The 22,410-nt window shown below is 33.3% G+C and overlaps 7 protein-coding genes across 7 annotated transcripts; 2 read left to right on the top strand and 5 right to left on the bottom strand.

Annotated features, from left to right (window-relative positions):
- Positions 1 to 1,827: 1,827 nt before the first annotated feature.
- Positions 1,828 to 3,623, top strand: LOC129908941 (heat shock 70 kDa protein 14-B). Its single transcript, XM_055985787.1, has one exon. The coding sequence runs from the start codon at positions 2,009 to 2,011 to the stop codon at positions 3,533 to 3,535; it is 1,527 nt and encodes a 508-aa protein (XP_055841762.1). The 5' UTR covers positions 1,828 to 2,008; the 3' UTR covers positions 3,536 to 3,623.
- Positions 3,624 to 5,088: 1,465 nt separating this feature from the next.
- Positions 5,089 to 6,103, bottom strand: LOC129908944 (uncharacterized). Its single transcript, XM_055985790.1, has 3 exons — positions 5,979 to 6,103; positions 5,583 to 5,925; positions 5,089 to 5,524 (listed from the first exon to the last, which is right to left on the bottom strand). Exons 1-3 carry the CDS (start codon positions 6,029 to 6,031, stop codon positions 5,129 to 5,131), a joined length of 792 nt encoding a protein of 263 aa, XP_055841765.1. The 5' UTR covers positions 6,032 to 6,103; the 3' UTR covers positions 5,089 to 5,128.
- On the bottom strand, positions 6,067 to 11,604 carry LOC129908942 (DNA primase small subunit). The gene is made up of 4 exons (XM_055985788.1): positions 11,458 to 11,604; positions 8,547 to 8,709; positions 8,313 to 8,469; positions 6,067 to 7,129 (listed from the first exon to the last, which is right to left on the bottom strand). Exons 2-4 carry the CDS (start codon positions 8,683 to 8,685, stop codon positions 6,112 to 6,114), a joined length of 1,314 nt encoding a protein of 437 aa, XP_055841763.1. The 5' UTR covers positions 8,686 to 8,709; positions 11,458 to 11,604; the 3' UTR covers positions 6,067 to 6,111.
- On the bottom strand, positions 8,804 to 11,140 carry LOC129908943 (PHAF1 protein CG7083). The gene is made up of 2 exons (XM_055985789.1): positions 10,718 to 11,140; positions 8,804 to 10,568 (listed from the first exon to the last, which is right to left on the bottom strand). Exon 2 carries the CDS (start codon positions 10,512 to 10,514, stop codon positions 9,216 to 9,218), a length of 1,299 nt encoding a protein of 432 aa, XP_055841764.1. The 5' UTR covers positions 10,515 to 10,568; positions 10,718 to 11,140; the 3' UTR covers positions 8,804 to 9,215.
- A 1,612-nt stretch (positions 11,605 to 13,216) lies between the features above and the next one.
- LOC129908940 (peroxisome biogenesis factor 2) lies at positions 13,217 to 14,482 on the bottom strand. The gene is made up of 4 exons (XM_055985786.1): positions 14,353 to 14,482; positions 14,209 to 14,286; positions 13,722 to 14,150; positions 13,217 to 13,663 (listed from the first exon to the last, which is right to left on the bottom strand). The coding sequence occupies exons 1-4, from the start codon at positions 14,395 to 14,397 to the stop codon at positions 13,355 to 13,357; spliced, it is 861 nt and encodes a 286-aa protein (XP_055841761.1). The 5' UTR covers positions 14,398 to 14,482; the 3' UTR covers positions 13,217 to 13,354.
- A 2,345-nt stretch (positions 14,483 to 16,827) lies between these two features.
- Positions 16,828 to 18,902, top strand: LOC129908938 (chromatin modification-related protein MEAF6). Its single transcript, XM_055985784.1, has 4 exons — positions 16,828 to 17,098; positions 17,164 to 17,377; positions 17,434 to 17,568; positions 18,666 to 18,902. Exons 1-4 carry the CDS (start codon positions 16,949 to 16,951, stop codon positions 18,812 to 18,814), a joined length of 648 nt encoding a protein of 215 aa, XP_055841759.1. The 5' UTR covers positions 16,828 to 16,948; the 3' UTR covers positions 18,815 to 18,902.
- On the bottom strand, positions 18,845 to 19,881 carry LOC129908939 (probable Golgi SNAP receptor complex member 2). Its single transcript, XM_055985785.1, has 3 exons — positions 19,575 to 19,881; positions 19,404 to 19,509; positions 18,845 to 19,334 (listed from the first exon to the last, which is right to left on the bottom strand). The coding sequence occupies exons 1-3, from the start codon at positions 19,709 to 19,711 to the stop codon at positions 18,939 to 18,941; spliced, it is 639 nt and encodes a 212-aa protein (XP_055841760.1). The 5' UTR covers positions 19,712 to 19,881; the 3' UTR covers positions 18,845 to 18,938.
- Positions 19,882 to 22,410: the final 2,529 nt, after the last annotated feature.

The raw sequence follows: 22,410 nt of genomic DNA, 5'->3' as shown, positions 1-22,410 counted from the left end.
GCTCTAATCTATATCACTTTGAGGTTTCCGGCGCTGTCCGCCAGGTGCCGTGACTCCAAGAAGCGTCAATAGTTTCAATAAATAAAAATGCATTACTTTAGGTCTGTTTCGCTATCCACAAATTTATTTGTTTGGTTTTTATCCATTGGTCAAATCTCCCAATTAACAATTTTGCTTGTATAAAGCCGTACAGAAGCTACGCTAAATCCAAGATTTAGCTAAGTAGATTTAGAATAAATCTCGAGATTTATTTTAAATCTACTTCGCTAAATCTCAGATTTGGGTTGCTACCCACTTTCAATCCGAGATTTAGAATAAAAGTCGAGATTTATGCTAAATCTACTTAGCTAAATCTCGTATTTAGGGTAGGTGGAAACGTAGTATTAAGAAGCATCATCTATTAGTTTTTAAAAGAGCTAACTAATTAGCTGTGCTTAGTGGCAAATTATTTAAAATTAAATGAAATCATATTCAATTCAAAACTATCATCTGAACTGCTTTTCTACCGGAGTGGATGAATATGTCACAGACTTTCTTTTTAGCCGCATCGATTGGAAGTTTAGTAAACTTCTCATGGTTTTCTGTCTGATTATATGTGATTTCGAATTGTACCTATTGATTTCGTCCGTTCCATTGAAAGATTATATGTGATTTCGAATTGTACCTATTGATTTCGTCCGTTCCACTGTGGGCTAGAAAGGTATTTTAGCTGGAATTAATTAAAAATGTCAACTTCTTCCAAAATTGATAATTTTGGTCTCATTCGATAGATAAATGAACTAGCTATAATTTCTCATTCAAAGTTGAGGCCAAAACATTCATTAACTACATAAAAAACACAATCGAAAGCAATTTTTCGAAAAAAAAACAAAAAAGGCCACTTTTTTCTCTATCCAGATATTCGTTTACCGAGTTTGTTTTAACGGATTGATTGTGAAAATTTTGCTAGTTTATCAATAAGTGATATGTCCAAATATAGTATTTGCTAATAAATTGTTATTATATTTAACTTTTGTGTATGAATTTTAAAGTAAATTATGTTACTAGCACCGATTTTATATAAAACGAATGTTCCTAAGCTTTAAAAAAAGGCACGCATAGGCACACTCTAGAAATAATTTTAAAAAGTAGCTAGCCTATATGGGTTTATGTTTTATATAAAACTACGTCCTACAAGAGCAAACTTTTTTCGCTGTAACTCCGAAAGTTTAGGGAGCAAAATATTCAGAAAACCACTTACGATTAAAAGAAAACAAGTTGAATGTTTTCACATAACGGTTTTTTTTATTTGCATTAACATTTTACGTTCCATATTAAGTAAAAACAACTTTTGTTCGCTTCAATGATACCATTTTCGAATTTGATGCGTTCAAACTTCAAAGACCCCATTTTTTTTGTTTTTTAGACTAATAATATGTGTTGTAAATTTGAAAACCTCATTTTACATAATAATTCGCTTATTTTAGTTGTTGTTCTTATCATTAGTGTCTGTTGTGCCATAAAATTATCATTATTATATCATTCGACATGATTTTAATGCCTTTAATTGCAATTTTAGACTATTTCAAGAATTTCTATAACTAATTCCAGCTAAAATAGCGTTCTAGCCCACAGTGCGTTCCATTGAAAATCCCTTGTAAAGTAATCCAATTTGCGTGTCATTTAAAATTCGCAATTTCTAATGGAACACTGCTTTCTACTTATCAATAATCTGTTTCCACCTTTATTACAATCCAAGTACCATTACGTAACGTTACGTTACCTAATCCCACTTGCACGTTGTGGATCGTATTTCGTTCCAAACTGTCATCTCGCTGTTAAAAAAAAAAACCATACAAATTTTTTTTGTAACACACAAATGTCAGCCGTGCGGAAAATTTGGTGGTAAAAGAAGAAATATAAAATTGGCATCGCGTGTGAGGTTATATTATATACATTTTAAAACTGCTTGCTAAAAATAATATTCCATATCACTTTAAAACACTCATTAATATCACACTCTAAAATAATGTGGCCAAGATTTGGAATTAAAATCGGCAATAGCACACTTTGCATTGCCACAGTCAAGGCCGATGCCAATCCCGAAGTCATTGCCAATAAGCAAGGTGATCGCGTCTCCCAGGCCTGTCTCCTTGCCGAAGGCAATGAAATCGAATGCGGCCTAACTGCAAAGCAGAAAATGTCCTCCAAGCCAGCCTCTTGTGTATCCAACAGTTTGCAATTCTTTCTCTCACAATCCACGTTGACTCCAGAGAAAATCCAAGACGCATGTAAGTACATTACTTGCTATTACAACGAAGGAACCAAAGAATTCGAATTAAAGTCTAAAGGCGACGCAGACAAAGAGATTATCACTAAAATATCTCCGCATGCTGTTTGTGTTAAATTCTTCCAAGCTGAATTCGAATTGGCGCGCCAATCTTATCTGCAAGAATTCCCCAAACCGTCCGTTGTCATTTCCATACCGAATTATTATCCGGTTGAGTCATGGCCAAGTCTTGCAGCTGCAGCCGAAGAGGCTGGTTTCCATGTGGCGCAAGTCATCTCCGAGATGACAGCCGCAGCGCTGGCTTATGGCATTGGCGAGGCTCAAGCCGATGATGACTCAGAGCGAAAGATTGTTCTTTGCATTAAAAGCGGTGGCATTTACAGTCACTTTACACTTTATGAAGTCACTGGGGGACTGTATACTTTGATAGAGGAAGTTGGGCCATTTACAATTGGTGGGAATCAATATACGGAGGCTCTTGTAGAATTCGTTTGTCAGGAATTCTACAAGAAATACAAATTGGATCCTAAAGAGAGTCGTCGTTCAATAGCCAAGATTTATACGGCTGCTACCAATTCCAAGCACATTCTCACCTCCTTGCCAACGACACAGATTTATATCGACTCTCTGATGGATGGGGTGGACTTTAGCATGCAAATGTCCAGAGCCCGTTTTGAGAGTTTAATTCAGCCAGTTATTAACAAATTCATGGCCGTCCTTAATGAAGCCGTCGAGAAGCTATTTGCTGACAATCAGAATACTGTAACGAAGATTGATGAGATTGTTTTACTTGGGGCGACAATGAAGATACCCAAAATCCAATCGGCTATTACTAGTCGCTTTCCGGAGGCTAAGATCCATTCAAGTTATGCAGCTGATGAAGTAGTGGCCATTGGTTGCGCTCGTCAGGCTACATTCTTACTCGATGCAGAAGGACAGGATTTAGTTGATAAAGAAACTTGTCTTTTTACACCAAGTGATTTGCACATTTGGCACGATGATGCTGAAGATAAATTGAAGGTTTTTCTCAAAAAGGGTTCACTACTGCCAAGTGTTGTTGTTGTTGAAGTGGAGAAGGCTAAGAAGGAGGCGAATAATACAGAAGAAGGCGAACAAACAGAAGTATTTCATGTTAAATGCGAGGATGCAACATTGGATTTCAGTTTGAAAGCAACTGCCACACCGGAGGGACTCTTTAAAATTGAAGCTAACGTAGACTTGAACGAGGACGGAGTAACAAGTTCTATAAAGCTTAAGTGTTTGTAAATACGTTTCACAACAGTTTTTTTTTTATTAAGATTTAAATAAATGTATTTAAAATTAGTTGATCCGAAAAAAATGTGTTTTTTTTGTTTAATGTATAAAAAACATTCTTATTGGGATTTTCTTGTAGGTAGGTATGTTTATTGAAGCCGAGACAAAATGGAGATGATACAAAGGTACATTTGTTTGAAATTGAAGTTGGTTGGTTCAAAATTTAAATGCAATTTGATTAGAAATAACTTATTTCAGTCAATTTTTATTTTCACATTCGAATCAAGTATCTTTAGATAAAACGTTCAGAACACATAAGGAACTAAATATTCAGCCCTTGCGAGGTAACCGTCGTCAGAGCGAAAATTTGTCCGATTTCATACGAATCGGAGAGTAATTACCAATTACCTGTCGGAAGCACACTTTAAAGCATGATTCGTACGACATCAGAGAATTTTTCGCTCCGACGACGGATACCTCGCTAGGACCGATTTAGTTGGCGTCACTGTGGACAAAAATTTAGTAAAATGTGTAAAACTAGTAAAGGAGATTACTCGGGTTTAAAAATAATACTGCAGCAGTACTGAGAAACGCTGCATTAAGATGCGAATGTCTTCTAATCGGAATACCCCAACAAACTTCTTTCTAACACACGATCAAAAAATTGTTTCGTTATAAAGAAGTTTTATGAAAAAATCTTATTATAAAGAAGTTCGACTGTATGTACATATTTGCAAAATCTATCGACTCACGAATCATAAATAGGGCCCTTCAAAACAAATACCAATAGGTTTTAAAAATCGTATACATTTTCTAAAAGACAGTATACTTGGCTGAATAAATGGTAGTTTTATAATTTGTAGAAATATCTGCACCAGCTGCTGATGGAAATGTGGCTTTTCAGAAACTGCAACATGAACGGGGATGCAGCTATCTTCAAAATTGCCATTCAAAGATGGAAGAATGCTCAAAATTTATGATGATGAAGAAAAGTAGTTTTTGTGTATTTTTTTTTTAGACTAGTTAAAGTAATTCAATTAGTAAAGTTTTTTGAGCTTAAAGCCTAGTATGCAGCTGAAGCGAAACGAAATTTTCCATACAAAATTTCGTTAAAGAAATCTTGAACGAAGTTAAATATGTTTTGTTTTTGCTTTTAAACTTATTTTCTGGTGTATTTTATTGAATTTGTTTGTTTTTTTATTATTTTTATTTTCAAAATTAATGCTGCTGCTAATGTCGATTTTCATTTGAATGAAAGATTTTTGTTGCAGATCCAATGATTTTTTTATGGCAAATGGATCTTGCCAAGATATTTGTACAAGAATTTACAAAAACAAAATGTTCACGTAAATGGAAAATACAGCAGTGTGTGTGAAAGTGCGTGTGCAAATACGTTGTAAATCTCCAAAAAAAAATCGAGACCTTTAAAATTTGATGTTGGAGCAATGATCTTCTGACAAATAAAACAGATACCTGTATTTCCCAGTATTTTTTGACATCGGATCAAAAATAATTGATCTTTTGTTGTAAATGGAAATTCACATGAATTAATAAAAATTACTTACTTATTAACTTGTAAAAAAAGCGAATTTATTGCCCTCTTTTCTAAGAATCCCCACAAATATTACCAGTCACTGCTAAAAAAGCAAATGCCCCTTCCTTAGGATGTGGTACATCTTTTAAAAATCTCATCGCTTTCGGATGCGAAGGATCTATAACCATGTGATTTTTCATATCAATAATTTTCACCAATTCATCCAGAGGAATAAGTTTTTCAATTGGTGATTGTAAGAAAGGTCCAGGAAGTTCATCATTTAAAACATAACCAGCCAACAGCATAGCATAGTCATTACGAACTCCTTTCATATGAAAACATGGCGTGTCAATTGATGAAAGAAACTTGATCCATTGACGTCCTCTACGACGATCTGAAATATCTGACAATTTTTCAACATTTTGATCAGCTAAACGAATTAAAAATTCAAACTGGTTATCCAAAATCTAAATTTAGTAAATAGTTAAGACTGTTCTGTTACATAATAAACTACAATACAAATACCTTTGAAATGTTGTCCTCATCAATTGGACATTCATTTTCATGGAAATCACATGTTTTCTGTTGGCTTTCAGTAGGACATGTGGATTTCCCAACTAGACTCGATTTGTTCGGATTCCGAATGGAAGAGATATCTGGGAGAATTCCACTGGGAGGAAGTTTATCAAATGGATATTTGAGAACGCCCAAATTTAAACAAAGAGTCAACATTAGCAAATATTTATTTCTCTTTTCCCGCAGACCTCCCGCATTGTAAATGGGTTCGGTCAATTTACGATTCCATCTCGTAGCCAAATATTGCTGACATCGATTTGGGAGCAAACAAAATAATTCTTCAAATAAAGAACTGCAAACGAAGTTTATATAAAATTCATTGAATCCTAAAACTAGAAACTTTACCAATAATACTGAAATTCCAAGTCAATTGAATCCAATTCTTTTGTTAGAGACATTTTCAAAATTAAAACAAAAAAAAAAAAAAAACAAATTTTACGTATAAAATAACAAAATTTAATTTTAATAATAATCAAGTTTAAAACTCCAAAGTTGTATCGCTCACTTCGATTGCTTTGGACGTGTAGCTCTTTTCAAGCTTTCGCAGAAATTCTTCAAAAACTACCACAGGTTTAAACATTCCAGTTTTCTTAAAGTCTTTAATGCGACTCTTATCTTTTGGAGCATCTTCATCTTTACTCTTCTCATCGAAAACATTGATTTCCTCCATCAGAGACACTATGGTTGGCACATTTGTCGGATCAAACTTTGAAGCCAGATTCGCATTGAAAGGAACACACAGTTTTCCCGTGCTCGGATGTATACAAAATGGAGCTTTAAGCAAATGGTTGAATCCCTTTGTGACATTTATATCCAAACGTGGATATACCACAGCTAATTGAATTTCTTCGACAATATTTCTCATTTTTCTTGTCCAAATAGTTGATGCGGCTTGACTACGCATCGAGTTTGCAAATCGAGTAAAAGTTGTCCAAATAGTCTTGGAGTTGGCACCTTCGTGCTTTTTCAAATGCGCCTCGACATCTTTGCGAGCATTTTCATCAGGAATCATTTGTAAAAGTTTTCCAACTCCTTTGGCCGTTCCAAAGAGATTTTGATCTTCAAGAACAATTTCTTCAAACATTGGTTCGATTATTTTTAAGGCCCGTTTAATACTATGATGCATTCGCTCGCCAATTATCGCTCGAACGCTACTATTGTTATCCCCACTAACTGCATGACTGACTACTTGCAAATATTCGGCAACTGCTGAACGCCCTTTGGAGTCCAACCGACGAGCTATAGGATCACACACCCAACAATGTATACCACGACGACCAGAGAATACCCATAAAATGTGTTCGAAGCCAAAATCTTCTCTAAGTGCCAAATCCAAGATTTTACAAGCAACAGTCATGAATTTCCAGCATTTTGTGCATACGGCAGCACCTTCACAACATGTTCTCACATCATCGTAGTCAGTCATATCAATATCAAAGACTAATTCACGTTGGACGGGGATCATGGCCTTGGAGGACATACGCAGAACTGATGGTCTAAAATTAATAATGTGAAGTGAAAGTTATAAAATTGATAATGTTCATTATCACGGCACTTAAAATTGACTTAAAGGTTAACTTTATCTTAGATTACACTAAAAACTAGTAGAGAAATTAATTTTAGTCAAAAATGGAAGCTGATATGAACCGATAAGTATTTTGAAAAAGAAACTCTGTATTCTGAATGAAAACTACCGGGGAAATGTGTTTGGGAGAAGGTCCCCAATAAAAAAGCTTTCAGAAATTTTGCTCCTTTATCGCTTTTTCATCCCTAATAACGAAAAAGGAACAACAAAGTTTTACCGTTATATTGATTAGTTATTTGCACTTGCATATGTTTTTATGAAAAAAAGGAGAATTATTTTCAATATTCAGTCATGGAAAAATCCTTCTCAAATAGCCAAAGCACTGAATTGTGTGTTATAACGCTATTTATTTAGTAAGAGCAAAAAGAAATTAACACTTTGAAAATAAATTGCTCATAAGAGTTCCATACGAGTGGATACATTCAAATGTCGGTTTTGCAAGTCATATCGCACGATTATGACTGAACTAAATGAAGGATTCGGTGTGAACGTATTAAGCAGTCTTATAAAAAGGAGACTTAATGATGGTGAGTTGTATAGACTCGTCTGAAGTGTTAAGCGTACAACCCAATATATACTCTCAAAATAATGAAAGAAAGAGGATGCGATTTGTTGGTCTGGAGCGCATTATTCTGGAATGAAAAGGGCCCGTTGGTGAATATAAGTGCCAGAATGGATAAATTTCCCTGCCTTTTGTACATTTTTATCGTATTTTAAAATGTTGCTTTAAGTGTTTGTGTTTTAAGCATGGTAACTTCCAAAATGGAAATTTTTCATTTAAGGCTTTCAAATGTGTTTTAAAATGTTAAACAGTTTTTGAAAGTATTTAGCTAAGCAATTACAGTCAACTCTAAGCTTACGGTCAGTTTTTTTGTTTAAAAAGAGTGAAAATGTAGTCAAATTAAGAAGTATCAAAGAAGTACTCTTTTAATGAATTTGAATACAGTTTTCATGTTCATCCTTTAGGATGGTTCCGTAATCACCAATGATACTTCTGTTATTTATTATTTTTAAAAACTCTATTTACTATTTTATCGAAAAAAAGCACTTTGCTCGAAATAAAACAATTTTAAATTTATAAAAAAGAAACTTACTTATTCTGCATCACAGGTCCAATATCAATTTTCACCGGATTTCTCGAACAAATATCCTTTTCCATTTGAGATTCAGTGTCATAGCAAAGGTAACGTATATAAATATCATCTGCTAGTGTAAAAGAAATTTCTCGATTTGAAAATATCCCTGGTTCAGCTGGAAATAAAATTTTTTTAAATAAAAAAAAAACTAAACAAAACAAAATAAATAAATTATCAAATATATGTACATACACAATCCATATGATAGCCATCGATAAAATGGTTTATGTGGAAACAAACGTTTATAATAAACAGGAAGCATATCCTGCAAACTGTTGGGATCATACTTGGGCAAAACTTTAGCATCACCATTCTCCATAGTTTCTTTCATAATTTTAGAGCTGTTTTAATTTCTCTAAACAAAAAAACCAATAATATTCAAAGTAACAAGTCGAACAAAAAATTGAGAAGGAAAAATGAAAATAAAAAAAACAACTACTGGCTTCACAAAAATGTTTTATGTACAGAAGTTTACTTTATTAATTTACTTTCTATTGTATATGAACAGCTAACATAACACTACTTAATACACAACTTCTTCACATAAAATCAGAGAAATAAAAATACAAAAACACAGTTAATTTTAATTTTTTTTTTTTTTTGTTTTGTTTTAATTTTTTTTTATCTTTTTTTTTTTTTGTTTAAGGACTTAAATATAGGAAATTGTTTAAAAAATATAGATCATATGTTATGTGTGTGTGTGTGTGTAGAAACAATATATATATATAATGTATTTTATATAAGAGTTAGTTTCGCCTATATTTGGCCATTTTTTTTTTTTTTTACTGAGTCACGTTCCAATTTCTTTTCTTTTGTTTGTTCTCTCTGCTGCTCTTGTTTACATTTTTTTTTTTAGAAATTTCACGCTACTGTAAGGCGAATATCCTGCATCTTATTATTCTGCCAGAGGTATTCCTTTTGCTTAGACGGCGACGTATTATACAACGTCACCGAGGCAATATGTTTATTGGGCATCACCTCAAATATGATATCCTGATAGCCATAGCAGAAGGTCGACCCAAATGGATTGGCGGTATTGGTGGAGCTGGCACGATGCAAAACAACTGGCCGTTCCGATGGAACCAGCGATGAACTGATATCGTCCCATTTCGAATATGCCGTAATGGGAACTGATTGTGACGACATTTGTTTGTCCCCATCGAGGACTTTGTCTGGCTTCAGTTGGAACTGGAATTCACAGCGATGGTACATGTTGAAGTTAAAATGGCCTGGATAATTTGTGTGCAGGATGAACTTCTTGCAGGTTTGAGTGCGTGCATCGAAGAGTATATCAATGCCGAGTGTGAAATAGTTGAAGAATATGTCACTTCGTTTGCTCTGTGCCTGGCGATTTACATTCGACGAGTGGATTTTCATTTTATCCTCGCTTTTGAAGAAAATTCGATTGGGAGCGCCCAGATTCATGGCCACATCCTGACAACTATCGCCAAATATAATTTCCTTTGTGAAGCACTGTCTGCGAGGTTCCAAAGCCCGACCTGAGCCTTCAGTGAAAAGTTTCAACTTGAGGCCACGAGTCATTCCCAGAGGATTGCGCAACACAGAAGCCGATTCAAGGTGTAACTGTCGATTGTAACAAGACAGTGGAAGAGGCGGAGGTCTGTTCTCAGCCACATTACTGCCCGAGTACAGGGACATCTTTGAGACCACAGGCGAAGCACCATTCAAGAACACTAACGAACCCATCCCGTGAGCATGGCCAGCCTGAAGTTTACTATCCACAGGAAAGTAGAAACTCAAGCCTCTGAAATGCAGGGCAAATAACTGCTTGGCTGCATCATAAACGCCTGGGTGTGTGGCTCCAAAGGAATGCTCGATCTGTTCGATTGAGGGCAGTACTTCGGGGCTGTTAAAGAACACCCCACCATACTTTAGTTTGACCAATTTCATGCTGAATACTTCGATTGTCTTGAGCCGTTGCACCACAGGATCAAAGATCAATCGAATACCGTCTTGCGGGAGATTTATTATGATATCCACGCCCAATGGATTTGTGTCCGAATAAAGGACTTGGACGCCTTTGATGATCCCCACTTGGGATTGGATTATGGCAATGGCTTGAGAGAAATGCATGCCCAGGACAAATTCCCAGCTATCACAGCCAAGTGACTTTTCGGGAACAACTTCCAAGTCGAGCATTTTCTCAGCCGAGAGTATTTAATTATCAAGGTAAAGTATCAAGTTGTGGGTTATCTGAAATTTGTTTGTAATATATTTCAAGATTATTACCAAGGAGAAAAAAAAGGAAAAAGATGATGATAATGGAGGATATAATGGACAACGAGACAGACGGACGGAATGAGGATGATGACAAACGACGAAGAAGAAAGAAGACGACTTACCCAGCGAGTAGCCTCAAACTCTGAGTAATAATAAAATGAGTAAAAAAATGCAAAGAAAATTTCTTTGTTTAAAAACAACCACTGCAAATCCACAACCAAAACAAAATATCTCTGCGACGCAAATTCGTTTGGAGGTTTTTTTTTTTTCTTTTAATTTTTGTTGGAGAGCGCTTATGAAACTTGGGATGGGAATTTATTTGTTCTTAGTTAAAAAATGCAAATAGCACTTTGCTTTTTTGATTGAATTGGTTGATTTAATAGAATTGTGTAAATAGATTTTTTTGGGTGTTTTTTTTTTGTATCGAGCGAAACTATTCAAAGTTTACTAAAAAAAAATAATATTAATTATTTGCACTTTTTTTGTCTTGTTTTTCTTTTTTCTTTGTCTTCTCTGTACAAACGAAATATTTGAGAGCGAAATGACAGCCCAGGTGACGGAGTGCAGATTCCACTGCACAGATGTAATCCACACACACTGCACAGATGTGATCCACACAAACAAAAGTTTTTTTTGTTTTTTTTTTATTTATTTTTATTTGTTTTTAATTGGTTTATTAGCAATAAATTAAATAGTATAATTCATTTGAAATATAAATAATTTGTTAGCAATATAAAAATAATAACAAAAGGGATGTAAAATACTTAATTTCTAGTTGGAATGAGAACATTTTTTTTTGTTGTTGCAATGCAAAGCAAGTAGTTGTTTAAAGAATGAATATAGGAAAGTATAAATTGATTACCTTAAATTAAATGCTTTCAAATGAAACACTTTTTTAGTTAAATTGTTTATTATTCTTATTTATAGTGATTTTAATAAAAATTTATTTGAGACGAAGTAAAAATCCCGCGCTTTAAAATCTGTTTGACATTTTGTGGATGGAGGTTTTCTCTTTTGCTACACTTTTGCCACCTAGATATCAGATTTTGAATATATATTTATTTGGATGGAGTGCTTTAAAGTGAGAACAGAATGAACGCGAAGGAATGTGTAGGCGTGTTGTTGGTTTTTTTTTTTCATACAAAAACGCTCTTCAACGTTTTTTGACGTGCATATATTTTTTTTTTACGCAGCCATTTGATTCAGCAAAAAACGACATACGATGCGGTAGCGTCACCGCAAATTGTGTGTAGATTCAATTTTACTGTGAGTAATAAGAATAAATGCCTACGTCAAAAACAACGTATGTATGTGTCCTCTGGGCCTGAAATCGTCACCGTTTAAAAGCTAATTTAGAAAAGTCTTTAATTTTGAAGATAGATTAATACGTTATTAATTCAGAAAGCTTAAATCTTGACTTCAAAAACGGTCTATTAGCTGTGGAACAACTTTTGTCTTTTATCGTTGCAAAAGTGCAAGTGTAACATTTTCTTACACTAAAAACACCAAATACAAAGACTACATTTTTTTACACTTTGCTATACCCTAACCCTTTTGCAACAAAAGAATACAATGGTGCAAAATTTGTCTGTTGTAGTAGTAGAAACCGGATCGTGAACACCCCTATTGCTTTTTCAAACAGTTGACTTTTGCAGTTTGCTTTTCACTTGCAATTGCATTAAAGGTGGGTTTTGCTTTTCATTTGTTTCCATTGGTTACAGTGATATCAGCATATAAGACCTACTTCCAAGGCTTTGGTATCCAATGAATCTGACGAGTTAGTACAGTTTTTCGAAGTAACAAACTTGATTCTATGTTACTGGTATCTACCCTAAGATCAAAAACTTAGTTTATTTGAATTTTTTGGGACCTTAAGAGATTTTTTTTTATGTGCTGACATAAAACACTCCTCTAAAGGACAAAGTTTGGTTGATTCAAATATTTTCAATCTTTTGTATTCATTGTTTGGACGTAATAATTGTGCCTGAAATCCAGCCTTCCAAGAAGGTCTATAGGAATCCATGGATAGAACCGAGTTTTGGGATAACCCTAAGGACAAGAAGCCTTATATAAAAATTAGAAAACATGTAATTTTTATTTTATGAAAAAAAAAATAATGGTCAACATTTTTGTGGTTATGATATTTTTTTCTTTTTTTTTTACACCGAAGAAATTATCAACAGTTTGTTTTTTGTGCACCAATACCTCAGTAATGCTATCTTTTTATAAGCATAATAACACATTTTTATTTAATAGATAGTAGAGATTTTGGTTGAAATACGTTGTGTAAATTGTAGTGAAACACAGTCACGCCAGGCTCTAAAATAGCTTACGAATTTCCTTATTTTTGGACGGCTTTTTAATCAACCGTCTGGAGTCTTTATATTTTTTAAGTAAATCGGCCCTAGCGAGGTAATCCGTCGGAGTGGAAATTCTCCGATTTCTTACTAAATATGCTTCGAAGTGTGTTTCCGACAGATAAAAACTGTCCGATTCGGATGAAATCGGACAATATCCGCTCCGACGGATTACCTCGCTAGGGCCGAATATGAAAAGAACTGCTGAACTGATACATTCTTGGATATACCATTATTGCTCATTGAGTTATTATGTATATAAATTCAATGATACCATTTTAATATAAAATAAAAATTCTTAAATTCCAATTATTTACAATTAAATTTTTGTACACAACCGAATTTATACTTAAAATTAACAAAATCAAAACAATATTAACCAAATCCTATATCGTTTTTTGTTTATGAAGTGTAGCTCACTGGGAATACACCATCGGAGCACTCTCTATCACATACGGTACAACAAAATCTCGAATCAGTCAGAGTATTTGCTTGAATGCAATAGAAACAATAGATGTGTCCGCATCCAATATGATGTGGTAATGTTGGCCTATCACCACAGTAGGCACAGTTTGTATTTATATTTAATTTTGGAGCTTTGAGTACGCCGCCCTTTGTTGCAGAAGAAATCGAAGATCCAAAAAAGCTTCTACGAAGCATTCTTTGAATTTTATGAAAGTTTATAATAGGCAAGACAAGTCCAAGAAGTTCCTTAAAATTAAAAAATAAACAAGTTGATTGATAAAGCGAACTATAACGATGACCTTACCATAAATCCACCCCAAATCAATTCACGCGTTAAATACTTGTAGCCTATTTCTCTCCTTTGATTTGCACGAAGGCTAATAAAATCTAAACCGAGCATATAGTCAATTAGTGATGGTTTTCTGCCGGTTTTCAGAAACCGAAAGAAATTCAACACAGATAGCACTAAAGCTATATTTTCGCCCCATTCGATTGTTTTGCGAACCCAATCTCTTGTAGCAAGTCTATATTCAGCGTTACTCTTAGCATACTTTGGTAAGACAGTCAATGCAAAGTGTAATCCCAGACGCGTCATAGTTAAACTTTCACGTTCGTATGAAAGAACAAGTAATTGTTGTCCAAATGATGAACAATGTTTGCCAATTGATCCAAGCCATATTGCAGATTGAACAATTAAGTCAACTTCTGGTTGAACTTTAGCAAATAGAATCGGCTAATAGAATGTAAATGTTATTTGGCAGATATGTGTTAAACAACATGAAATTACTTACCGAAATAGCTTGAAGATTGCCTAAAAGATTCTCTCTTATTTGCCGGGTAATGTCTTTGTTCAAGTAAATTGCATCTAGCTAGAAAAGAAAGCAAGAAACACTTGGTCACCGATAAGGACTAAAGGAGTTTTTTTTTGTAATTACCTGATTTACTCTAGGAACGAAATAATTTTTGTTTGAATTGTTCATGTTTTTTGGACAAAACAAAATTGGAAAATGTTTTTCATGAAAAAAAAAATCAAAACAAATAATTTGACACTTCACAGATGTACTTAAAAGTTATGCCAAATTTCAAATTTTTTTGAGCGAAAAAGTAATTTTGTTTGTTTTTTTATTTTTTTTTTTAGCTGCGTTCCTTTGGAAATATTTATCTACTTTGTCAGCTATTACATGAAGCCTCAAGAGGCGCGCCTCTTTTCAAAACTAATGAGTGCAAAAGAGAAAGAAGATAAAACAAAAAAATATCCGACCGGAGAGTCGTGGGCCAAAATTCTGAGACTCTTTTTTGACGTTTCTTTTTCCACTCTTTCTTTTTTCAACATTCCCTTTCATTTCTTTTTGCTTCTTGGTGGAATACAACAACAGCAATACTTAAATCAAGAGAAATGTCAAATTTGAGTCTTTGACTCAAGAGGCATCGTAGTACGCGCCTCACAGAATGATTATCAAAAGAAAATTCGAAAAAAGAGTCAAGACTCTTGAGGCTTCATGTAATAGCTGACTTTATAGTACTTAAAACTACTTTGATCTACTTTGCTATACTGAAAAAGTAGTTCAAAGCAGCTTTAAGTACTAAAAAGTAGATAAATATTTCCAAAGGAACGCAGCTTTTATAAAAGAGCAGAGTTTGCCTGTTTTCACTACATCCCAAATGAGAGCATTTCGCAAAGGTCAGTTCGAACCAAAGTACACATAATAAGGTAATATATTCCGAACGTTGTCAAAATTTGTTTGTCAAAAATGGGCACCAATATGTCAAATCGGCCTTTGATTTTTATATTTTAATCGCAGTAAACAGGAAATTTGTTTTTGTTTAAATTTATAAAATGTCATGGGAAAAATTATAAATTGAAAAATAACAAATTTTTTTCCTGTCTCTTCGCGAAAAATGGTCAATAATTATTGTTAAAAAATTAGTGGTGCGCGTGGTTTTTCGGTTTAAGTGCGTTTTTCGTCGGTTTTTAAAGCAATTAAGAATTACGTTAGCTGTTAGGAATATATTGTCTTTATATATTAAGTGAGTTCGAACTTCAAAATAAAATAATTTCCTATACCAATTGACAATGGAAATGAGGTAATAATATCCTATAAAATACATTTATCTACCCATATAAACTTTTTGAAAAAAAGACAAGAAAAAATGGGGTAGTCATGAAACGGTGTAAACTCTGGACAAACCTGTTTAAGGTGGTAAATGTGTCAAAATTTTGAATGGATTAGACAGTTCGTTTAAAACGTTTACTATTTTATCAAGTTTAAAGGCTTGGCCACACCGGAGGGTATGCGGTAGCGGTACGGGTAGAGGTAACGGTAGTTGTATGAAAAAAATTCCAAACTGACATATCAACGTTCAGATGTGGAATTTTTTTCATACAAATATCGTTACCGCTACCCGTACCTCTACCGCATACCCTCCGGTGTGGCCAAGCCTTAATAAGAGTTTTTCCCGGTAATTAAGGCTAAACTACATACGCCACTTTTTGAAAAAGTACAAAAGTGAAAATATTTTTTTTCTGGCTAGCGCAATTTTTTTGTGAAAAAGAGTATACAAATTGTTTATTAGACCAAAAAATAAGCTTTCTGCATCATTTGTTTTAATTTTGAGGGCCGAAAAACTATACAAAAATGCGTTTGAAAATTTTCACTTTTGTACTTTTTCACTTTTTGAGCCAATGACAAAAAAGACATAAAAGTGCAAAAACAGAAATAAGTCGCATAGAGCTAAAAATAGGCACAGAGCATTGTAATATCGATTAAAGCAAAATGTCAAAAGCCCCCAAAAATCCCATGTGTGCATAAAAAGCAAGGCTATATGTCGAAAATGTTGGTTTTTTAACTTTGAAACGGGGGAAGCTATCAAAAAATACTTGTAGGTTGTAGATTTTGTAATTCCCTAAAAAAAGTTGTAACACTTTTTTTTCTACGAGCAATCGTTTAGAGATATCACGAATCACGATTTTAAAATGGTGTCAAAAAATGTCAAACATAATGGGTTTTCGCATATTATTTCTAAGCAGTGAGTCCTATTGAAAAGTTCAAGAAGCAGGCAATAGAACTTTCATAAAAAAATTCAAATATTTTATGAAAAATAAACTTTAATTGAAATGTCGGAATAAACTGAAAAATTATGTTTCTTTTTAAGAACATTTTTAGTACTTTTTTACGTGACATTAATGGCTTTTTATTTTGTTTACGCGCTCACTCTTCATGTGTTTTTATATTTGAACAGTGTCGTACTACGCTGTTTTCTTTTTTAAATTATAAAAAATTAAAAAAAAGTAGTATTATACTATTTAATTTTAAAACATTTTTATATTTTCCGTAAACTTGGCATTACTTTTTCAACACAACACACATCAATCACAAAATGTCACATTGACATCTTTTCGCTGAGTTTGAGTTATTAGAAAAGAATTGTTTATGCCAAATAACAAACAGAGAGCACAAAAGAATTTCCAAAAAAAGAAAAAAACATTAATTAAACAATATTTTATCAATTTCTAAAAAAAAATCCATTTAAATGAGTTCACCAACAACAAAAAACAATAGTGCTGATGTTAGTGCTACAAAGCAGCGCAAATCGTCAAAAGCTAACATGACAGCTAAATCATCAAATCTCGACACGCGAGCCGAATTGGCTGATTTAATTAAAAAGAAAGCTGAAACTTCAGTAAATTTGTTTTTAATCATTCTTTATTATACCTTTTTAATAAATATATTTCGATTATGTGTTAGGAACAATTGGCAAGTTTAGAACGACAAATTTACGCATTTGAAGGTTCATACTTGGAAGACACTCAATTGTATGGAAACATTATTCGCGGATGGGAACGTTATTTGGTAACAAATAAAGCCACCAATTCAAAAGCAGACAAACGCAATAGAAAGTTCAAAGAAGCTGAACGTTTATTCTCGAAATCAAGCATCACTTCAATGGCAATATGTAGTCGTAAGTTTAGTTTACTTAAATCATTGAAACACTTTGTTTAAAGAATATCCTTTTAGCGGAACAACGGCAAAGCGAATCAGAATCAGTCACAAATGAGGATTCAAGCGACAATCAGATAAACAATCACAACACCACCACCGCTCACGATGGAGCGACGTCTATAAAAAGTGCAGGAAAAGATGAAAACGATGGTAAGTTTTACTTAAAGGCTAAAGGAAGATTTTTGTATATTTTTCGATTTTATTTATTTAACTATTCACTTAATTAAGTATTTTATTACATTAACTTTTAGTATATTAATTTGTTTCATTATTTTTCATATTAAAACTTTTCCAATTAATGTGCTCTCTGAAATTATCTCCAAATAAGATGTAAAAGGTGTGACACTCTAACGTAACACCCATTACATTTTATTTCAAGCGCAATAGTTGGAATACTTTTTATACTATGAACAATGAAACAAGTTATTATATTAAGTTTAAATTTATTAAAATACTTAACTGAATAGTCAACGAAAACATACAAAAATCTGGCAAAACCCTTCCATGGAATTAGCAGAGAACAAAATAACAGTCAACCTTTATGTTCAATCGGTTTCTCTGAGAGTTACCGCATTACTTTAAAAAGTTTCGGTTAGGGTTTGACATTTATTTAAAAAAAATCAAAAATAAAGGTTATCGGTTGAGATTTATTTTTTTTAAATATCCTCAATGGTTGAGATTTTTACAAAAAAAAATAAATGGAAAAGGTCAACCTTTAATCGTTTCCGCTGAAAATAAATCAAAAATGGTTATTTCAAAGGAAAACGTCGAATGAGTCAAAAATGTCTTTATTTTGCAAAAATAAATATGAAAAGGATATTTTTTCTTAGTTTATATACTAAGTTCAACTAATAAGACTCTCAAAGTTCTTTACACCCAAGATTATATCTCTTTTCATTTAAAATAAAATGTAAAGACGAAAATGTCTTTTCCATTGTGATTGGAGTCGCTGGGACGACATCTGCAAATGTATCATCTGATACTTTTGCAGATGAGATTTTTTTTTCTCTCAGCGATAAATCTCACTGGTTGACCGAAACATAAAAAAAAAATACAAAAAAGGTTTCCCCCAGACCTTTACCGAAATTTTTTTTTTTTTTAAATAAAGGGTATTTTATGACCTTTATTGAAAATGGCAACAAGTAATAGTTATTAAAGAACCTTTCAAAAGGTTGAGATTTATTTCTGATCTCTGGGAATTACCCTAAAGTCAACAATCTGATTAACATTTATGTTCTTTTTAACAGCTGAAGGAGGTGGAACTACACCAAACAGAGACGGAAACAACAAGGACCCAGCCACACCAAGTGGGAGCGCCAAACACAAACTCAACTCTAGCAATTCTAATTCCGTTTCAAAAGTTGCCAGAATCATCAAAAAAGCAAGACATCGCTAAAATCTTACAAAACAACAAAAAAGAATCCAATTTTTATGGAAAAATAATACATAATTATATTACTGTTGGAATAAGCCACATTTCTCGACTCTAGCGTCTTTCATTAAAATATAGAAAAACATTTTCAGAAAACAAAATAATAAATTATAAACATGATTACAAGCAAAGTTGTTATCATGCCGCCAATCATGATGTATTTGTCTTCGACAAATCGCCTTTCAATTAATTTCATTGTATGATTCGATAGTCCAAGGGTACTGCCAATAGCCAGGATACGCCGGTGGGCTCCTTTTAGAGTTTCGCGCTGATTTATAAGACTTCCCAGAATGTTGTTTCCGGTGGAAATCATTTCGTCCACACCAGTGTGGGCGTTATTTAGTGAGGAATTGTGTTGCAAGGCAAAATCAATGTCGAGACATGTTTCCTGATTCGAGGTGAATCTGTGGTTTAAGAGTTGTTCTCTTTCGTCGATTTCGACTTGGCGACGTTGTTTCTTTTGTCTGTAGACTTCTAGGGCATTCTAAATTGGCAATTGGGAGTAAGTTCAAGATTAATGATTATTATGTATTTGTTTAGTTTATCATCTAACCTGTAAATGTCGTATATCATATTTCAATTGATCTATTCGCATTTTCGCACTTGGTCTTTGAGTGACGGGAACTTTGTATAGCAACACATCCAATCGATCACAATTTCTGAATCATAATTTATTCATTTTTTTAAGTAATATAATAAAAATATATTATAGATTCTTTCTTACGAATTAACTGTTGTTATTTTCATATGAATGTCATTTTCAATTGTTGAAAAATCATTTGGTGGAGCGCTAGCTAAGGTTTGGAAACTTTTTTCAATTTCTTGAAGAACTCTATTTGTTTGATGATAAAGTGCTTCCATTTTAGTTTTGTGTTTCTTTTATTATTTCGACAAAACACAATTCGTGATTAATATTTATATAGTTTATTGGGACTGTAATTAAAGTTTCCAGTTTTTTTATTTTAATATTTTTGTGTGACGTGTTTCCAACGTCTTATGTTTTTCTTTTTTTTTTATTTGGGTGGGTTTTCGTTTGCAAAATTGCACTCTCTCGTATGAAATGTCAAAAAAAAAATCGAGTTCACTTCACAATAGACACAAGATTATAAATTTATCTATTTACAATAGTGCCGGGCTACACGGTGATTTTTCAATCGCCTAACCAGTCAGGTTGTAGGCAGGAGGGGTGAGGATTTTCCTCTTTTTAACGTTTGTTCGTAGAAAATGTGAATCGGAACGTGATTGGGCACAACACTGTGTAGCCAGGCCCATAGAGAATTTCATAGAGCAGAGGCTGTGCCTGGTTTCGCGATGAATTTTTGCCAGTTTCGTTTTATGAAATCCCACTGAGTCGAGATCTATTAAAAAGGATTGTTGCACACATATTCAGCTATTACATGAAGCCTCAAGAGGCGCGCCTCTTTTCAAAACTAATGAGTGCAAAAGAGAAAGAAGATAAAACAAAAAATTATCCGACCGGAGTGTCGTGGGCCAAAATTCTGAGACTCTTTTTTGACGTTTCTGTGCTGGTTTTGCCTTTGCTAGAAACAAATAAAACTACGATAAACTGTAAAGTTTGGAACAAGTTATGCAACACTAAAGGCTTGGCCACACCAAAGGGTACATGCGGTAGCGGTACGGGTACTTGTATGAAAGTGTCAAGATTTAATTAATGAACATTAGGTACCTACCAATTGCAACAGAAAAATTCTTGAATTGTATAAAAATCGAGGTTTTTGAAGTTATATCTCTTTTCTGGGGTTTGTATCGGAGTTAAAATTTTCTTTTTGACGAAAATGTCACTTACCCATTTGTAAACAGAAATCACAAGGTATGCTTATTAGGTTTTTGACAGTTCTACTGTGACGTCATCGTCATCATGTGAGGTCTGTGACCATCTTAGAGGATATAATAGGTGTGTTTTTTATTACAACCGGTCTTAACTAGACAAAAAAAACGCAGTCTGGACTAAGCAATTTACATGTTAAATACAACAACACCTTAGCCCCTTGGGCTTAGTTGTTTAGCCCGGAGATTTCTCTGGGCTTAACTTTTTGAAGAGTTTTAAATCTGTGCTACCAAACTAATTTTTTCATAAATTGTTTAGAATTTGTTTAAAAACGTAAAAACTTACGTTTGGAAGGACAAAATGTATTAAAATAGTTTTGCTAGCATACATTTTTGTATCTCTTTGTAAAACATATATATGAAAAATACAAGAAAATGACGAAAGCGAAAAATATGACAACTCTAAATTTTTGTTGTGTCTGCTGTTTTCGGAACATTCAATATACAGTGCTGCCAAGATTTCAGGTTAAGCCCCGATGCGTTTTTTTTGTCCAGTTAAGACCGGTGGTAATAAAAAACACACCTAATATATGGAGTGCTTGTGCTGTTAGTTCCGTGAAGCCTTTATAGAGGGCTCTAGTTTCTTTAAGTTTTTCGATGAGTGCATGCCTCAACGAAACGTTTGACAGAAATAAAATTGTTTAATGACCTGTATCCCGTTTTACAACATACAATAGAATTCAATTTAATGCGAAAGATTTTATTATGAAATCGTTTAGGTAATAATTTTGGAAAAATTGTTAAAAAGTGAAGAATTAACAAAAATAATGGAAGAAATAAATCTGGTGGAATATAATATAATAGAAAATATATTCATAGTAATTGCTTTTGTTAGTAAAGCCTGGTACGCTGCTCGCGCTAAATTTTAGCTCCCATACAAATTATCGAAAATTTTAGCCGAGATAAAATGGATCCCATACAAATTATCGATAACTTGTATGGGAATTTTATCTCAGCTAAAATTTAGCGCGAGCAGCGTACCAGGCTTGACAAAAGAATTTGAAAGAAACACTTTTCGCATTTTTCAAACCAAATTTTAACATGCCAAGCTTCAAATTCATACATAAGTGTGTGTGCGAATCGGTGTAAATCTGGACTAAAAATGTGGAGTAAATCCGGAGTAGGTACTCCGTACTACTAAAATTACTCCGGAGTAATTTTCTTTACACTTTTGTGGCCTTCAAAAGCTCAAAAATAAGTACTAAAAAGGTACTCCTATTGGAGTGAAGGAAAACGACATAAGTTTTATTAAAACTTCGAACTTTTAATTGTTTTTTCAGCAGATTGGCGTAAGTGAAGGAATTGTGAAAAAAAAAACAAAAATCAATAATTATAAACAGGGAATAATAAATAGTTAAATTAAACTTTTTGCTTTTGTAAATAATCTTATTTTTTTATTATGTAACACATTGTAATTAATCTTATTTTTTTTTTTATTATGTAACACAATCAATCTAGTAGACCTAAAGACTATGGAAAAAAAATATTATAAAATATTGTAAAATATTGTATTATTTTTACTTTTAATAAAAAAGTCATTAAAACTAAACTAAACTAGACAGAGGAAGCAAAGTACAAGCTCAAAGTAAGGTTTTAAGAAATTTAACACTGTTGTTTTTCTGCTCCCATACACCTGCATAATCTCTCATTAAAAGTTTTTTAAATTGTGTTACCCAGTGTGAGCGTTGAGTGGATTTTAATACTCGACCCAA

The sequence above is a fragment of the Episyrphus balteatus genome, chromosome 2, assembly GCF_945859705.1.
Source record: "Episyrphus balteatus chromosome 2, idEpiBalt1.1, whole genome shotgun sequence".
NCBI classification, from domain to species: domain Eukaryota; kingdom Metazoa; phylum Arthropoda; class Insecta; order Diptera; family Syrphidae; genus Episyrphus; species Episyrphus balteatus.
The sequence above is the reverse complement of the archived record's forward strand: the minus strand, read 5'-3'. Positions and strand labels throughout refer to the sequence as shown.

What these genes read in the sequence shown, in the direction of transcription:
- LOC129908941 (XM_055985787.1), top strand. Translation starts at nt 2,009, where the DNA reads ATGTGGCCAAGATTTGGAATTAAAATCGGCAATAGCACACTTTGCATT.
- LOC129908944 (XM_055985790.1), bottom strand. Translation starts at nt 6,031, where the DNA reads ATGTCTCTAACAAAAGAATTGGATTCAATTGACTTGGAATTTCAGTAT. An exon ending in TTGGAATTTCAGTATTATTG is followed by an intron (nt 5,926 to 5,978) that starts GTAAAGTTTCTA and finishes CTTCGTTTGCAG; the next exon opens with TTCTTTATTTGAAGAATTAT. An exon ending in ATGAGGACAACATTTCAAAG is followed by an intron (nt 5,525 to 5,582) that starts GTATTTGTATTG and finishes TACTAAATTTAG; the next exon opens with ATTTTGGATAACCAGTTTGA.
- LOC129908942 (XM_055985788.1), bottom strand. Translation starts at nt 8,685, where the DNA reads ATGAAAGAAACTATGGAGAATGGTGATGCTAAAGTTTTGCCCAAGTAT. An exon ending in ATGGCTATCATATGGATTGT is followed by an intron (nt 8,470 to 8,546) that starts GTATGTACATAT and finishes TTTTATTTCCAG; the next exon opens with CTGAACCAGGGATATTTTCA. An exon ending in GGACCTGTGATGCAGAATAA is followed by an intron (nt 7,130 to 8,312) that starts GTAAGTTTCTTT and finishes TATTAATTTTAG; the next exon opens with ACCATCAGTTCTGCGTATGT.
- LOC129908943 (XM_055985789.1), bottom strand. Translation starts at nt 10,514, where the DNA reads ATGCTCGACTTGGAAGTTGTTCCCGAAAAGTCACTTGGCTGTGATAGC.
- LOC129908940 (XM_055985786.1), bottom strand. Translation starts at nt 14,397, where the DNA reads ATGAACAATTCAAACAAAAATTATTTCGTTCCTAGAGTAAATCAG. An exon ending in TCGTTCCTAGAGTAAATCAG is followed by an intron (nt 14,287 to 14,352) that starts GTAATTACAAAA and finishes TTTCTTTTCTAG; the next exon opens with CTAGATGCAATTTACTTGAA. An exon ending in GCAATCTTCAAGCTATTTCG is followed by an intron (nt 14,151 to 14,208) that starts GTAAGTAATTTC and finishes ACATTCTATTAG; the next exon opens with CCGATTCTATTTGCTAAAGT.
- LOC129908938 (XM_055985784.1), top strand. Translation starts at nt 16,949, where the DNA reads ATGAGTTCACCAACAACAAAAAACAATAGTGCTGATGTTAGTGCTACA. An exon ending in TTCAATGGCAATATGTAGTC is followed by an intron (nt 17,378 to 17,433) that starts GTAAGTTTAGTT and finishes ATATCCTTTTAG; the next exon opens with CGGAACAACGGCAAAGCGAA. An exon ending in AGGAAAAGATGAAAACGATG is followed by an intron (nt 17,569 to 18,665) that starts GTAAGTTTTACT and finishes TCTTTTTAACAG; the next exon opens with CTGAAGGAGGTGGAACTACA.
- LOC129908939 (XM_055985785.1), bottom strand. Translation starts at nt 19,711, where the DNA reads ATGGAAGCACTTTATCATCAAACAAATAGAGTTCTTCAAGAAATTGAA. An exon ending in AAAATAACAACAGTTAATTC is followed by an intron (nt 19,510 to 19,574) that starts GTAAGAAAGAAT and finishes ATTATGATTCAG; the next exon opens with AAATTGTGATCGATTGGATG. An exon ending in ATGATATACGACATTTACAG is followed by an intron (nt 19,335 to 19,403) that starts GTTAGATGATAA and finishes TTGCCAATTTAG; the next exon opens with AATGCCCTAGAAGTCTACAG.